The sequence below is a fragment of the Conger conger genome, chromosome 3 (genome assembly GCF_963514075.1).
Source record: "Conger conger chromosome 3, fConCon1.1, whole genome shotgun sequence".
NCBI lineage: Eukaryota > Metazoa > Chordata > Actinopteri > Anguilliformes > Congridae > Conger > Conger conger.
Window position 1 is genome coordinate 8,047,698 of NC_083762.1, and position 16,152 is coordinate 8,063,849.

Genomic DNA, 16,152 nt, shown 5'->3' on the forward strand with positions numbered 1-16,152 from the left:
TCCAAGGAGCCCGGTTGTTAACTGCGTCTCATTAGGTTATAAATAGCATGTGAATGCGAGACGCTGTGATGAATGGACCGTTAAACTCGCACGAGTGCCGGTGCGCTGGAGTAAAGGGGGGGTTCGGTCCGGTGTTTTTACTGCTGTTCGGTGTTCTCGTGGTGAAACCGTGACATGCAATCTCAGCGGTCCCCCGGCCTGATGCCTTAATAGAACCTAGTAAAACACACAGCGCTGCTATGCATTGAATAATGCAAACAAAACAAGTTAATACCCGTAATGATAAAAGTAACAGTGTCTTCGCTTAGGACACGTTCAGCAATCAATATTTGATGGAGTAACCCTTGATTTGTCTTCAAAATATATGGGCTGGTGGTGTTTTTTTCCTGAGCTGTGTTGATGAGTGGGTGGTTTGTGTTGTGTGTCCAGAGCTGTGTTGATCAGTGGGTGGTTTGAGTTGTATGTGGAGAACTGTGTTTATGAGTGGACGGATTGTGTTGTGTGTCCAGATCTGTGTTGATGAGTGGATGGTTTGTGTTGTGTGTCCAGATCTGTGTTGATGAGAGGATGGTTTGTTTCGTGTGTCCAGGGCTGTTTTGATCAGTGGATGGTTTGTGTTGTGTGTCTTACAGAAAGAAGAGTTGGAGGGTGTGTCGCTTGTACAGGTGACCAGCAGGAACAGCCCTCAGAAGGTGGAGAGCGTGTGTGCAGTGGTCAGCTTGTCCCACGTGGACCCGCCCAAGGTGAGTGGGGCAGTGGTCTGTACTCCCGCTCCTGGCAGCTCCCAGGGCCTGCTGGTTTCTGTTTTTACCCGCTACGTAATCCAGCTATCAGAGCAGTCCATCACACAGTTAAAGTCACCTCGCCTGCCTTCTTGGGTCTGAATTGGTTGCTGATATTGAGGTGAAAACAAGAACTAGCAGACCCTGCAACCCACAAGGACCAGGAATGTTTCTGAAATTTTAAAAATGGGTGACATTAATCTGAACTATCACCGAATAACAATCTCTTCTACGTGATGCTATGAAATAGTTATTACTGCTGTTTATATAGCACACATTTTTTTAATTTCACATTTTTTATTATTTTGATTTGGAAGAAGGCTGATTTGTATTAATCCCCTGCAGTGTGCAACTGCACTGTGGAGTTTGAGGGAGAGATTTAATATTGAACTTGAATCCTTGGGGTGTTGTGTTCAGTTTGTGCTGTTAATGGGCTGCTAAGTTATAGAAATCAATCATAAATACAAAAATGTAAGCATGGAATTCATTACATATGCAAGCATATTTGAGAAGCATATTTGCGCGGGGACCTGATTTATTCAGAGGATAAAACACTGAATGAGATAACAGGACATAAAAACACTGATGATTATAAATCAGATAAATACTGTGTTGTGAAATCCCTCTGAAATCTCCAGCATTAGCAGCATTTGTGGTTTGATATTAATTTGGTAATGGAGAGAGGGTGCGTTCTCAGCCCAAAGTTAGATTAAAGCCGCGATGCTCGCGCGTCCGCGGGCAGAGGGCATGATGGGAAGGCTGTCGGAGGACGCCTACCTCACTGACGCTCTCTGACTGGGGGGGATCATGCAGGCCTGACTCCTCCCCCCCCCCTCCATTGCATCACAGGCCACATTTTCACAGGGCTCCTCCAATCACAGCGCTGCCAGCAGCGACTGCTCCACCACGCCCGCAGACCAGGAGAGAGAGGGGGACTGTGGGGGCGGGGGGGGGGGGCACGGGACTAATGCGCTGGTGTGATAACATCACCTGCATCTGCATACGGCTATGCCTGGCCTTCAGCCTGGGGGGAACCGCCAAAAACAGAGACAGAGGAGGGAGAGAAGAGGAAGAATGGACAGATACGGAGAGAGAGAGAGGAGAGAGGAGAGAGTGGGAGACAGAGAGAGATAGAGGGGGGAGAGGGAAAGAGAAAGAGAGAGAGAGAAGAGGAAGAATGGATAAACAGAGAGGGAGAGAAAGAGTGGGGGAGAGTAGGGGAAAAAAGAGGAGAGGAAAGGAGAGAGAGGAGGAATACTTGACAGATAGAGTGGGGAGAGAGGGAGAGAGAAAGATAGAGTGAGAACAAGTGGGGGAATGAGAGGAATTGAGAGAGAGCGTAGGGGAGAGAAGGAGAGATAGAGAGAGTGAAGGAGAGCTAGAGAGAGTGGGGGAGTGAAGGAGAGATAGGGAGAGAGAGTGGGGGATAGAATGAGCGATAGAGAGAGTGGGGAGAGAAGGAGAGATGGAGAGAATGGTGAGAGATAGAGAGAGAGTGTGTGGGGGAGAGAAGGAGAGAGAGAGTGGGAGGGAGAAGGAGAGATAGAAAGAGTGGGGACAGATGGAGAGAGATAGAGAGAGTGGGGGAGAGAAGGAGAGAGAGATAGAGAGACAGAGAGTGGGGGAGAGAAGGAGAGATAGAAAGAGAGTGGGGACAGATGGAGAGAGATAGAGAGAGTCGGGGAGATAAGGACAGATAGAGAGTGATAGAGAGAGAGAGAGAGGGAGTGGGGGAGGATAGAGAGTGATAGAGAGAGAGTGGGGGAGGATAGAGAGTGATAGAGAGAGAGAGGGAGTGGGGAGGATAGAGAGTGATAGAGAGAGAGAGAGAGGGAGTGGGGGAGGATAGAGAGTGATAGAGAGAGAGAGAGAGAGGGAGTGGGGGAGGATAGAGAGTGATAGAGAGAGAAAGAGAGAGAGGGAGTGGGGGAGGATAGAGAGTGATAGAGAGAGAGAGGGAGTGGGGGAGGATAGAGAGTGATAGAGAGAGAGAGGGAGTGGGGGAGGATAGAGAGTGATAGAGAGAGAGGGAGTGGGGGAGGATAGAGAGTGATAGAGAGAGAGAGAGCGAGTGGGGGAGGATAGAGAGTGATAGAGAGAGAGAGAGAGAGAGAGAGAGAGGGAGTGGGGAGGATAGAGAGTGATAGAGAGAGAGAGAGAGAGAGAGGGAGTGGGGGAGGATAGAGAGTGATAGAGAGAGAGAGAGAGAGAGGCAGTGGGGGAGGATAGAGAGTGATAGAGAGAGAGAGAGAGAGAGAGAGGGAGAGAGAGAGAGAGAGAGAGAGAGAGAGGGAGTGGGGGAGGATAGAGAGTGATAGAGAGAGAGAGAGAGGGAGTGGGGGAGGATAGAGACAGCTGAGGGGCGATGCGGTGCTGGAACGGACACCCAGCGCTCAGCCTGCCTCGGGTCGCCATGGAAACCACATTCCTCCCCCTGCCTGCATCCCTACAGACTGACTCGCTCTCTCTCTCTCTCTCTCTCTCCATTCTCTCACTCGCTCTCTTCTTCTCTCCATTTCTGTGTTGAACAAACAGATTCACAGGCAGACACACGTGTACATACACTGCTACGTGTACAGAGCTGTGGTGTGTGTGTGTGCGCGTGCGTGTGTGTGTGTGCTAGCCTGTATCTGATTTGTAATTCATAAGCAGTGCAGATACCACAGACGTGTGTTTACACAAGGCATGCACAGTTATGACTGCCATAGATGTGCGTTTACACAAGGCATGCACAGTTATGACTACCATAGATGTCCGTTTACACAAGGCATGCACAGTTATGACTACCATAGATGTCCGTTTACACAAGGCATGCACAGTTATGACTACCATAGATGTCCGTTTACACAAGGCATGCACAGTTATGACTACCATAGATGTCCGTTTACACAAGGCATGCACAGTTATGACCACCATAGATGTCCGTTTACACAAGGCATGCACAGTTATGACTACCATAGATGTGCGTTTATACAGGGAATGCACAGTTATGACCATGAACGCACAGACAGACACACGCACACAGAGTCATTGCTTTTTTTCTCCATTTCCTCCATTTCCTCTCTCTCCTGTTGACTCCTGTTCTGCAGCACATGGCTCCAGTCCCTCTCTCATCCCCCTGACCACTACCTCTCTCTCTTTTCATCATCCCTCTTTCCCTCTCGCTGCATCAAGTCACATGTGGCTCCCCCTCTCCACCTGCTTTAAGTCTGTCACCCTCTGCTCCCTCTGGGAGCTGTTCAGTGTCTCTGTTATTTACACTCTATCTCTCCATCCCTCTCTCTCCCAATCCCTCTACCACTCCATCCCTCTCCCTCTCTCCTGCTCCCTCCACCTTTATACCCCACCCCCCCCCATTCCCTTCTCCTCTCCATCCCCCTCTCTCCCATTTACTCCACCTCTCCATCCCCCTCTCTCTCTCCCATTCTCTTCAACTCTCCATCCTTCTCCCTCTCTCTCCCAATCCCTCTACCACTCCATCGCTCTCTATCTCTCCCATTCCCACCACCTCTACATCCCCCTCTCTCTCTCTCTCTCTCCCACCCCTCCATCCCTCACCCGCTCTCTCCCTCTCTCTCTCCCTCTCCCGCCGCCTCTCCACCCTCAACTTCCTTTTCTCCCCTTCTCGTTCTCCTTATACCCCTCTCTCCTCTCTTCTTCTTCTTCTTCTTCTTCTTCTTCTCCTCCTCCTCCTCTCCGTACCCCTCCTTTCCTCTCTCTCTCTCTCTCTCTCTCTTCCTCTCGCCCTCTCCCTGGCGCTCCCCTATCATTACTCTGTCAGTCGGATGTTCTGCTGTGCGGTGCAGCTGCTTGCTGCCACCAGGCCTATTAATAGGAGTCCCGGGCTCCGTTCCTCTTATTGTCTGTCTCCGCGTATCTGCGAGATGAGTGTGAAAACACAGTGGCCTGGTCCCGCGTCCTTTGGGTTTGAGTCCCCTGAGCCCCCCCCTCTCCCCCCCTCCCCCATCCCCCCCGACACGGCGTTAGAGCCCTGCTGAGATGCAGGGGGAGGCGGCCGCTGTTTAACCAGGAAGCGCGGCTTTAACCCGCCGTCTGCGCTGTCCTCATCGCGATGCTGCGGGCTCCGAGACATTCGCAGACGCTCTCACGATACCGCATCTGTGGAAACGCTGCGGAACACAGAAAACGCAGCCAAATCAGACTGCTTTGTTTTTTCCCGCCCTGCTGGAGCGGCTGGCTGCGTATCTAAGGGGGGAATTAGCCTTTAGCCTTTTAGCTTCGGCCTCTTTTTTTTGCTCGAACCCTTGGAACTCCGTTCTTTCCCTGCGGAGGAACGCTGTAATTGCCCAAGACGTGTCACAGAGAGCGGAGACGGCTCCTTTAAGTCCTGCGCCGTGCATCACTTCTCCTTATTTGGGTGCATTTCCTGTCAGGTGACAGCGGCGGTCACATGACCCCCTCTTAGAATGCACAGAAATTCTAGAAAAGCCGTGTGTGCGCTGGCGGTCTGTGTGAGAGCCGGCTTGCGTGGGGGGTAGAGGTGGGGTGGGGTGGGCCGGGATGGGCAGATCTCAGCGGGCTGCTGGGTTTTATGTAATGAAGGATGTGAGAGGAGACATAGGCTCACTCGGCTGGGGCAGGCTGTGTGTCGTGTTGGGCTGAAATCTGGCCTTCTGTGGGGAAGCTCTGGAAGAAAAAAAAAAAACACTCACCTTGCGCAATAAATCACCAGGTTCCCGCTTTTCATCTGTCAGGTGAGGGCCAAAGGTCACCCATTTCATTCCATAAGATAAATGGCTTCATATTGTTTATCCCGGCTATCCTAGGCTCAAGCATTTCATTGGATTCAGTTTTTACAATCACGCACATACATTGCACACACGCGTGCATGTGCAAACATGCATGTTTGAGGATGCCCGTGCACCCACGCACATACACCCACACACGCGCAGTGTCATTCATTTGCTCGCTTGTCTTCCAAATTAGATCGTGCTTTAAGAGTTAAACATCTTAAACACACGCTGTGAGCCATTATCACAGCTCTAAGAGCAGGGTGTAAGGACTAAGACGTGTGTCAATGCAAGCCTAGGGCGGCCTGTGGCGTACTGGTTAAGGTGCATGACCGGGAACCGCAAGGTCGGCGGTTCGATCCCCGGTGTAGCCACAATAAGATCCGCACAGCCGTTGGGCCCTTGAGCGAGGCCCTTAACCCTGCACTGCTCCAGGAGAGGATTGTCTCCTGCTTAATCAAATCAACTGTAAGTCGCTTCGGGTAAGAGCGTCTGCCAAATGAAATGTAATGTAATGTAATGTGTTCTTATGCCTTTTATTGTTTATCAAATTTAAAATGTGAAGTGAGTCGAGCATGTTATGTCAGAGCGGCTATATTTCAAGAACATTGCACTTTCAGGAAGTCTCTTTCAGGTAGCTGGCATTATATTTAACACGGACAGCTTGATTTTGAGGGGTGAAAGGCTGGTTCCATCTTATAAATGGAAAGTCAGCCTTGCTAAAATATTTCAGTAGCACGACAGTAGCTAACGCCAACCTTTTGGCCCACTGTTCAGCTTGGAAGACTTTCTTATATAGCAGCTACCTAAGTAAAACCAGCACACAGTGCCATGTGTTTTCCTATACAAATTGTGCCCTTAATATAAGAAATTTCAATAATTGTGTCGCTACATTTGCTTTGCACTCCTGCTGTGCTCCCGGTTTCAGGTTTTTAAGCCTGGAATAAAGGAGTGTGTTATTATGTAAGTGAGACGGTAGGATATGGAGACAACAGGATATTTGGGAGGGAAGATTTACTGTCCACCAGTACACACCGTGACAGAGAGCTCTACGGATGTACAACTACCTAAAATACATATGCCTTCTCCCAGAGTCAATGCAAGCCTTCTAGAATACATATGCCTTCTCTTAGAGTCAATGCAAGCCTTCTAAAATACATACGTTTTCTCTCAGAGTCAATGCAAGCCTTCTAAAATACATATCCCTTCTCCCAGAGTCAATGCAAGCCTTCTAAAATACATATCCCTTCTCTCAGAGTCAATGCAAGCCTTCTAAAATACATATCCCTTCTCTGAGAGTCAATGCAAGCCTTCTAAAATACATATCCCTTCTCTCAGAGTCAATGCAAGCCTTCTAAAATACATATCCCTTCTCCCAGAGTCAATGCAAGCCTTCTAAAATACATATCCCTTCTCCCAGAGTCAATGCAAGCCTTCTAAAATACACATCCCTTCTCTGAGTCAATGCAAGCCTTCTAAAATACATATCCCTTCTCTGAGAGTCAATGCAAGCCTTCTAAAATACATATCCCTTCTCTGAGAGTCAATGCAAGCCTTCTAAAATACATATCCCTTCTCTGAGAGTCAATGCAAGCCTGCACAATAAGAGCGCAGTTTCCCTGAGAAATAGCTGCAGTCAGATGTGCGTGGTATCCTAACCTTCTGTCTCTCTCGCTCTCTCTCTCTCCCTCTCTCTCTCTCTCTCTCGCTCTCTCTCTCTCTCTCTCTCTCTCTCTCTCTCTCCCTCTCTCTCTCTCTCGCTCTCCCTCTCTCTCTCTCTCTCTCTCTCTCTCTCTCTCTCTCTCTCACCCTCTCTCTCTCTCTCTCTCCCTCTCCTCTCTCTCTCTCTCTCTCTCTCTCTCCTCTCTCTCTCTCTCGCTCTCTCTCCCTCTCTCTCTCTCTCTCTCTCGCTCTCTCTCTCTCTCTCTCTCTCTCCTCTGTGTCTCTCTCTCTCTCTCTCCCTCTCCTCTGTGTGTCTCTCTCTCTCTCTCTCTCCCTCTCCTCTGTGTCTCTCTCTCTCTCTCTCTCTCAGTGCAGTGTTAATGTCTCTCTCTCTCTCGCTCTCTCTCTCTCTCTCTCTCTCTCTCTCTCTCTCTCTCAGTGCAGTGTTAATGTCTCTCTCTCTCTCGCTCTCTCTCTCTCTCTCTCTCTCTCTCAGTGCAGTGTTAATGTCTCTCTCTCTCTCTCTCTCTCTCTCCGCTCTCTCTCTCTCTCAGTGCAGTGTTAATGTCTCTCTCTCTCTCTCTCTCTCTCTCTCTCTCTCTCTCTCTCTCTCAGTGCAGTGTTAATGTCTCTCTCTCTCTCTCTCTCTCCTGCTGATACAGAGAGTACTGCCCATTGATTGGTTCTGACTGAGGAGACCTACCGTTTTTTATGTTTTATATTATATAATCTTTAAAGGAATAGGCTGCTTTTCCCCAGAGGGCCTTGCTCACACCCACACACACACACGCACACGCACACACACACACATACGCGCACACCACACAAACGTCCAGCACGCGTACGAACACACACACACAAATGCACAACATGTATGTGAGCATGCGAGAATTCTCCCACGCTCTCCTGCTCCGAGGTGTCTGTTCCCCTCCTCCTGCCCGTTCGTTTTCTCCTTCCCGTGTTCAAATCTCTCCATCTGTGAAACTCCGCTGTGGGCCGTGGGAGGGCGGGGGAAGGCGGAGAGATGACAGGTGTAGCCTATCGCGGCCGTGCGTCAGCCTGATTGACGTCTTTGTCTCTTTAAGGAGGCCTACCAGGTGCCGCCTGCAGGCAATCGGGAGGGACCGCCAGTGCCTCCATTTTTCTTGGAGATCCGAGCTCCGATTGGCTCTGTTTTCTTTAGAAATGTAAAAGTTTTTTTTTTTTTTTTTTTTTTTTTTTGCTCTTTCTACCGCTTGCAAAATCTGCATATGTTACAGGAATAGAATATGATGATAATGAAGTGAGCTACCATTGCATGTAATTAAGTGTGGCTGAGCCTGCTGTTTCTGCCTCCTGGTCGGACTCGAATAGAACAGTGCACAGTGACTGCGAGAACTCATTCAGCTATGCAAACAACCGACACACACTCAGCACACAACACACACATACACAACACACATATACACAACACACACACATATACACACACAACACACACATACATATACACAACACACATACACAACACACAGACACACACACAACACACATAAACACAAACACGCTCATATACACACACAGACACATACACCACATACACACATACACAATATACAACACACACATACACAACACACAGACACACACAACACACACATACACAACACACCACACACACACATACACACAACACACAGACACACACACAAATACACACACAACACACATACACACGCACACAACACACACACAGATACACACACAACACACACACACACACACACGTGAACATGCATGCAGAGACTAATCACACATACACACGCGCGCATAATTACATGCCCTCATACGCTTATGCACTAATACACACACACTTGAATTTGAATGTATGCTTAAAAAATCATGCACGCGTGATCACGCACACACACACACACACACACACACGCTCATACTCACAAACAAAACAACATCAGGCTCATTGATGCACGTAATCTCCCTCCCGCCACGTTAATAAGGCAGACACACAGGGCTCGTATGGCGGCCGTGCTGTATCTGACGTCTTCCGTTGTTCAGAAGTGAAGCCCTCACTGTTCGCTCCGCGCTTCGCTCCATTGGACAGCCCACATCCACGCGCCCGATTAGACATGGCCGCACGCACGTGCACACGCTCACCCAAACGCACGTACAGACGCTCTCCTGCCTGACATGCACATACATGCACAAACCAACACACACAAACGCACACTCCCCCCCACCCCAGCAGACATGCATAAACACACACGCACACATACACACACACATACATGCACGCGCATACACACACACACATACACACACACACACATACATGCACAAACCAACACACACAAACGCATACTCCCTCCACCCCAGCAGACATGCATAAACACATACGCACACACACATACATACACATGCACACACGTGCACACACATACACACATGCATACATACACATACGCACACATACACACACACACACATGCACGCGCATACACACATGCATACATACACATACGCACACACACAGTTACACACAAACGCACACTCCCTCCACCCCAGCAGACAGGCATAAACACACACATACACACACACACACACATGCACGCGCATACACACATGCATACATACACATACGCACACACACAGGTACACACACAAACACACACTCTCTCCACCCCAGCAGACATGCATAAACACACACACGCACACACACACATACACACACACATACATACACATACGCACACACACAGGTACACACGTGCACACACATGCACACTCACACACACACACACACACACACACACACACACACACACACACACACGTGTACACACATGTACTCCCACACTCAAAGCACTTTGTTCCTCTCTGATGCTCTGGCCTCCCAGGAGCTAAAGCAGCATTCAAACACGCTGACGGCATTTTGGTGAAACAGAGAGGCATTTCCCAGAATTCATCTGTGCTGGTGGCACTTTGGGTTTGGGAAGTGTTCTGACAAGAGCCGAGAATGGATTTAATGGGTTTGGGAGAAGGCAGAGCTTGCCTAATGGCAGATGCATCAGCATTGCCCTCCAGATCGCGTGGAGTACGCTTGCATCTTAATACAGAAATATTCTGTTCGGTCAGTACAATTCCTTCTCTTCAGGGTTCGCCCACTATGCACTGCAGTTCAACAGATATCGCAGTGCTCTCTTCCTTTACACAAGTAGTACACATGCTTGAATAATAAAGTATGTATACCTTAATGAATATGCACCCAGACATATTTTGCATACCGTTTCATGTACAATTCGTTTGAAATGAGACAGAAAACCTAAATCAGGAATGTCTCCATTGTTGCTGTTTGGCAATTTGTAGATTTATCTACTCTATATCAAAATAATTGTGAAGAATTCATGGCCAACATTGACAAATACAAAAATAAAAGCTGCCATGGTAACCATCTGTTATCACTAATTCATTTTATAATTAGTGCGGATGATCCTACAGGTTTTTAGTATACTGTAAATTCAGTGTTAAAATGAACAAAATAAGGAAAATGGTTCCCATTTAGATTTACAATTTGTGAGCTTTATCATGTATCTCAGAATAAACGATGACTTGATGATATACCATTAATACAATACTTGAGCATGTGCAGGTTGTACATGATTGGCCCTGCGGTGAGTATGATATTCAGTGAACTGTTTTACTTGCATCATACCAAGCGAGGGACTAATCTGACTGCTGTTTGTTGCATTAGTCATTAGCCATCCGTTTCTGTGCTGCTGTTTTTTTTCTTTTTTTTCTTAATGTTCTTCAGAAGGAATTGAATATGAATAATTAGTTCATCAGATACACATAAAGCCATATACCATAGCTATAATATCTGGGTATGCGACAAGAGCTTCCATCATTTTCAGAAAAGGAGATATCGCTATCACCCAAACCCATCGTTGTTTCTGGCTACTATTAAAAGCCAGCTGAAACACAATAGGGCAGTAATAGGCTGAAGATGAAGGCTGAGAATAAGCAAAGCGTGATTTTAAATAAAGCGTTGAAACTTGCGGCTCTGTGAATTGTCGTGGAGATCAGTTTGTAGGCTGTTGGCTTTCCTCCTTTTCATTTCAGACTCCAGCCCTTTTCATGACATCACAGCTGCTGCTGTTTTTAGGGCTTCTCATTGGTTTTTGTCTTTTTGTTACATTATAAGGCATTTAGCAGACGCTCTTATCCAGAGCGACGTACAACAAAGTGCAGATCAAGTGTGAAGATCATATGGACGTAGATTCAGAATACAGTTAAACTTTCACCGCTGATTGAATTTGTGAATGAAGTGGTGTTGCATCATGAGATCTCATATTTGCCCTTAAGTAAACAAGCGCACTTAATACCATAGCGCACGGTATACAGCGGCATGTGGAGAGCACTTAGCACGAGGCTATGGACCGAGCGAAACCGGTCGGTGTACGGTCCAGTACGTCTGTACCAAGTCTACCTGTCCCCCGTGGTGAAGGACGGATGGGACAGGTGTCCCGTCCAGTGTGGGGCGGACACCACGGCGTTGTTGTGTGTTTTGGGAGCAGTGAAACGGCAGCCGTGCGTTTGCTCTGTGTGCCGTGGCCTTAAAGCACGACGTGGCCCCTTTAAGAAGAGACAGCCGAGCACTCCGGCCTGCTGCTGATGATGCTGACAGTGCTGCCCTCTGATTGGCTGAGCACGTGAAGGCTGAGGTGCTGGAGGGATGCTGCTGCTGTTGCTGCTACGTATTCCTCTCTCTCTCTCTCTCTCTCTTTATCTCTCTCTCTCTCCTTCTCGCTCTCTCTAGCTCTCTCTGTCCCTCTCTCTCTAGCTCTCTCTCCCTCTCTCCTTCTCGTTCTCTCCCTCTCTCTCTCTCTCTCTCTAGCTCCCGCTCTCCCTCTCTCCCGCTCTCCCTCGCTCGCATCCTCGTTCGTGTAATCGGCATCTAGGGCAGGCAGGCTGAGAGGCATCGACGGCTCGGCTCCTCTCTGCAGGCTGAGAACAGGGGGAGAGAGAACGGACAACACACCGCTCAAACCAGGGGAGGAGGAAAAAACCGGAGGAGGAGAGACCGTGAGAAACAAAAGACCGCGGAAGATTTCATCGGCGGATAAAGACTCTTTTATATATGTATTGTTTATATATATATTTGTACACACGCATATAGATATTTATATATATATACTTATACATATATACTTGTATATACACACGTGTATGTGTGCTCGTCTGTTTATATTGATATTTTTATATGTATTTGTGCGTGTAAATATATATATAAATGAATATATATCTTCTGAATTTCTACATATCACTGTGAACACGGCGTGAGAAGAGGAGATTTCTACCATCAGGGCTGGTCTCTGATTGTGTGATCTGTGTACAATATTTTCACTGTTTTTTTTCTTTTTTTTTTCTGATCTTTACGTCAAGAAGAGGAAGACTCCTTTACCCCCGCGTCTCCTGCAGTGGCTTCCTCTCCCTTCATTTTGCTTGCCGTTTTGGGGAAGATTCGATTGACAGAAGGGAGGAAAAAAAAACCCCCCGTATATTAACGGGATACGTTTTCCATTCGGTTTCTTTATTTTCGGCTCGGGGGGTTTTTTTAATCGGCCTCCGGTGACGCGGGCGATTAGGGCTAATAAAGCAGCGCGTCCCCCGCCTGCCCGCCTGCGTGCGTTCTCCGGCAGCCTCGGCGAGAGAGAGAGAGAGCGCCGAGCGCGTCTCGGCGAGTTAGCGCGTTAGCGAAGCACGTTAGCGGTTAGCGAGCGCCCGCCGCCCGCCCCCCCCCCCAACCCTCCAGCCAGCATGCACAAGCACCACCACTGCTGCAAGTGCCCGGAATGCTACGAGGTGACGCGCATGGCCGCCCTGCGTCGCATGGACACCCAGCCCTACGCGGACTGGCAGCCCGACCCCTACGCGTACCCGGCCGGGTACGGGGGAGGGCAGGCCATGCCGGCCCCGGCTTCGGGCGGAGGAGGCGGGGGAGGAGGAGGAGGAGGAGGAGGTGGTGGTGGTGGGGGAGGAGGTGGAGGAGGAGGCGGCGGAGGCACCCTGGGGAGAAGTAAGGGCAAGATGATGTCCGCCGGAGGACCCGGGGGCCCCAACCCCAAGGGCCAGTCCAAGGGTGGCCCCAAGGTGAACGGCAACAGCGGGGCCGGCCAGGGAGGATGGTGGCCGGAGTGCACCTGTTCCAACAGGGACTGGTACGACGAGGTAACGACCCCCCCCGCCGCGTCACCGCCAGCCAGCCGGGAGGGGAGGGGGGCCGCGGCGGGTTTTATATAAGAGCCTGCCTCTTTAACACTGGCGGTTTATGCTTCTGTCCATCTGTAGGGGGGTGGTGGGGGTGGAGGGGGGGAGGGGGGTATTCTTTCGGCTGGCAGACACACAGATGTGGGCATGTTTCGGGGGAGAGCCGGTCTCCGGGCGCGGAGTGTCGCCCCGGCGTGCGGCAAGTCCCCCCCCCCCGGTCGCTCGGTCGCGGTTGCCGTGGTTATGTGTGAGAAATGGCAGCCGCTCCGCCTCGTCTCAGTGCATGCAGCGGGGTCTCTCCCCCTCTCTCTCTCCCTCTCTCCCTCTCTCCCTCTCTCTCTCTCTCTCTCCCTCCTCTGCACACCTGAATAAATAAAAAAAGCGTCCGCGCATACGTGAGCGGATTAGACGGCCCCGTCCGGCCCGGCGGCCGTGATTGGTATTCGCCGGTTGTTGCGCCGATGCGGGGCGCGCGGGCTCCGGTAATGGAGCCCTGCGACAGGAGCGCTCGAGGGGGCAGGGGGCAGAGAGGGCTGCGCGGCACGTCCGCGTGGAATTTTAGGCGGAATTGGATAACCCCCCCCCTCTTACCGAGGACCGTCTTGATTTACGGGCTTTTTCCACCCGGAGCAATTTCGCAGGAAGCCGTTCCTCCGATTTCGGCACCGTTCCTGATGTGATTTGCATAGACTATACGGGGTCTGTCTGTCATCAGGCGTATTTATTGGAGAGAGATGGAGGTGGGGGGGGAGAAGAGAAAGAGAGAGAGAGAGAGGGAGATATGGAAGAGCGTATTTTATGTAATTGCTGCCTACATGTGACTCAGTAATTAATTTCTAGCGGGTTGTTTTATTCCTGAGGAAGGATTGAGGATGGTGAGGAAGGTTATGGCAGATAGCTGGGTGAATGCTCATATGCACCAGACATAATGTAATTAAGTCGACAAAACCCTTTCATTTACATTTTTCAATGAATCTCATTTTCTTAATGTTCATTATGCCCATATTGTTCTCGAGATTCCTATATCTCCTTTGCCTCAATGGAGAGTGTGCAACCAAGGCTAGGGACAGAAGCTGTAATTAAGGTATGAGCGTGTACGTATGTGTGTATGTGTGTGTGTATGTGTGTGTGTGTGTGTGTGTTTGCGTGAATCAGAGGGAAAGAGAGAGATTAGGGGGGGGGGGGTGCACTCAATGTATGGAATACCAGAATTCTAATCATGTGCCTGCGCTATACGTGCAAATGTGCATTTATATGTGTGTGTACGTGAGAGAGAGAGAGAGAGAGAGAGAGAGAGGGCTATAGAGGCAGGGAGAGAGAGAGGGAGAGACCTTGGGTGGCTGCAGGATTCACACATAATATATGTAATGGTGTGAATTTTCTGCATATGTTTTACAGCACATGTGGCTGTTGTATGTGTGTGTGTGTGTGAGAGAGAGCGAGATGGAGAGACAGAGACAGAGGGAGTGAGAGAGATAGCAGGAGACAGAGAGAGAGAGAGAGAGAGAGAGAGATAGATAGAGAGAGCATGGGTATAAAATGGAGGCTGAAATTCTCCCTGGCAATGTGAGTTAAACCTGGGCGAGCGCAGACCACATATGAACCCTCGGCTGTGCCGGAGCCCGCCGGAGCCTGTCACTCAGCTCAGCGCCTTCATCAGCGGGGCCGGATGGATTCTGCTCCTCTCGCGCGCACCGAGAACCTGCTGCTTTTCAGCCAGCGTTTAACACTCAGCCGGCACAGGCAGACGAGCGCTGCTCATTTCTCACATCCTGTTCAGATCTCCCGGCACGTCCGTCAGGTCCGCCGCAGACGGCACTTATATTGTGTTGGCCTCCCTTTTTTTTCCGTTTTATAACGTCAAATATGATACACCGTATCTGTGCGGATCCGCCTCGTTTTATGTGGGATCTCCTGCGTACGTCTCAGTGTCGGTGTGTCGTGTGAAGCTTTCTATTTTTGTGTTATTATTATTATTATTATTATGATGTGTTTTTTTTTCACCTGCGGTCATGTTTGGTTGGTGGAGGTTGTGTAGAAGAGGCGCGGTCGTGGGTTCCTGTGATGCAGGGGCGGTCTCTGGAGGGTTTCGGGTCATTGTCTCCTGCCGCTGAACACTCAGCGGGACACCCTGTCACCGGCACATCTTGGCGCATGTGCGGAGAAACGCACGGGCTAGCGCTAATGCTAACCCGGCAGCCGTGGCGTTCCGTAACGCTGCAATGACTGCGTACGGGCCAGCCTGGATCGTGAAAATCCCCCCAAATACTGAAATTGTACAGAGAGTTTAAAAAGGGGGTCCTGAGTAGCAGGTGTGGAAGGGTGCTGAGGAAGGAGGGATGTGAGCTGATGGAGGAAGGAGGGATGGAGGAGAGAGGGGGAGGGGATTACGTAAGAGCAGGCAGTTGGTAGCGCTGAGAGGAGAGAACGGTCACGGCTGTGTGGAGACGCAGCTGTCCCCGAGAAACATTCACCCTCTTTTCCCCTCTACCCTCTATCCTCTCACTCATTCACACGTTCACCCTCTTTTCCCCTCTGTCCTCCATCCTCTCACTCATTCACTCATTCACCCTCTTTTCCCCTCTACCCTCTCTCCTCTCACTCATTCACCCATTCACCCTCTTTTCCACTCTACCCTCTATCCTCTCACTCATTCACACGTTCACCCTCTTTTCCCCTCTATCCTCTCGTAGTCT

The 16,152-nt window shown here is 49.8% G+C and overlaps 1 protein-coding gene across 12 annotated transcripts in view; it reads left to right on the top strand.

The window, feature by feature from the left end:
- dlg3 (discs, large homolog 3 (Drosophila)) overlaps nt 1–16,152 on the top strand; it is a 121,842-nt gene that overhangs the window by 21,891 nt on the left and 83,799 nt on the right. For 10 of the 12 annotated variants that reach the window (XM_061233377.1, XM_061233378.1, XM_061233373.1 and 7 more), the window contains exon 4: nt 633–743. In XM_061233377.1, the coding sequence (XP_061089361.1) occupies nt 633–743 (111 nt within the window). Of the gene's footprint in view, nt 1–632; nt 744–13,006; nt 13,418–16,152 lie in introns of those variants that run through there. The other 2 variants (XM_061233372.1, XM_061233384.1) reach the window with 2 other exon arrangements.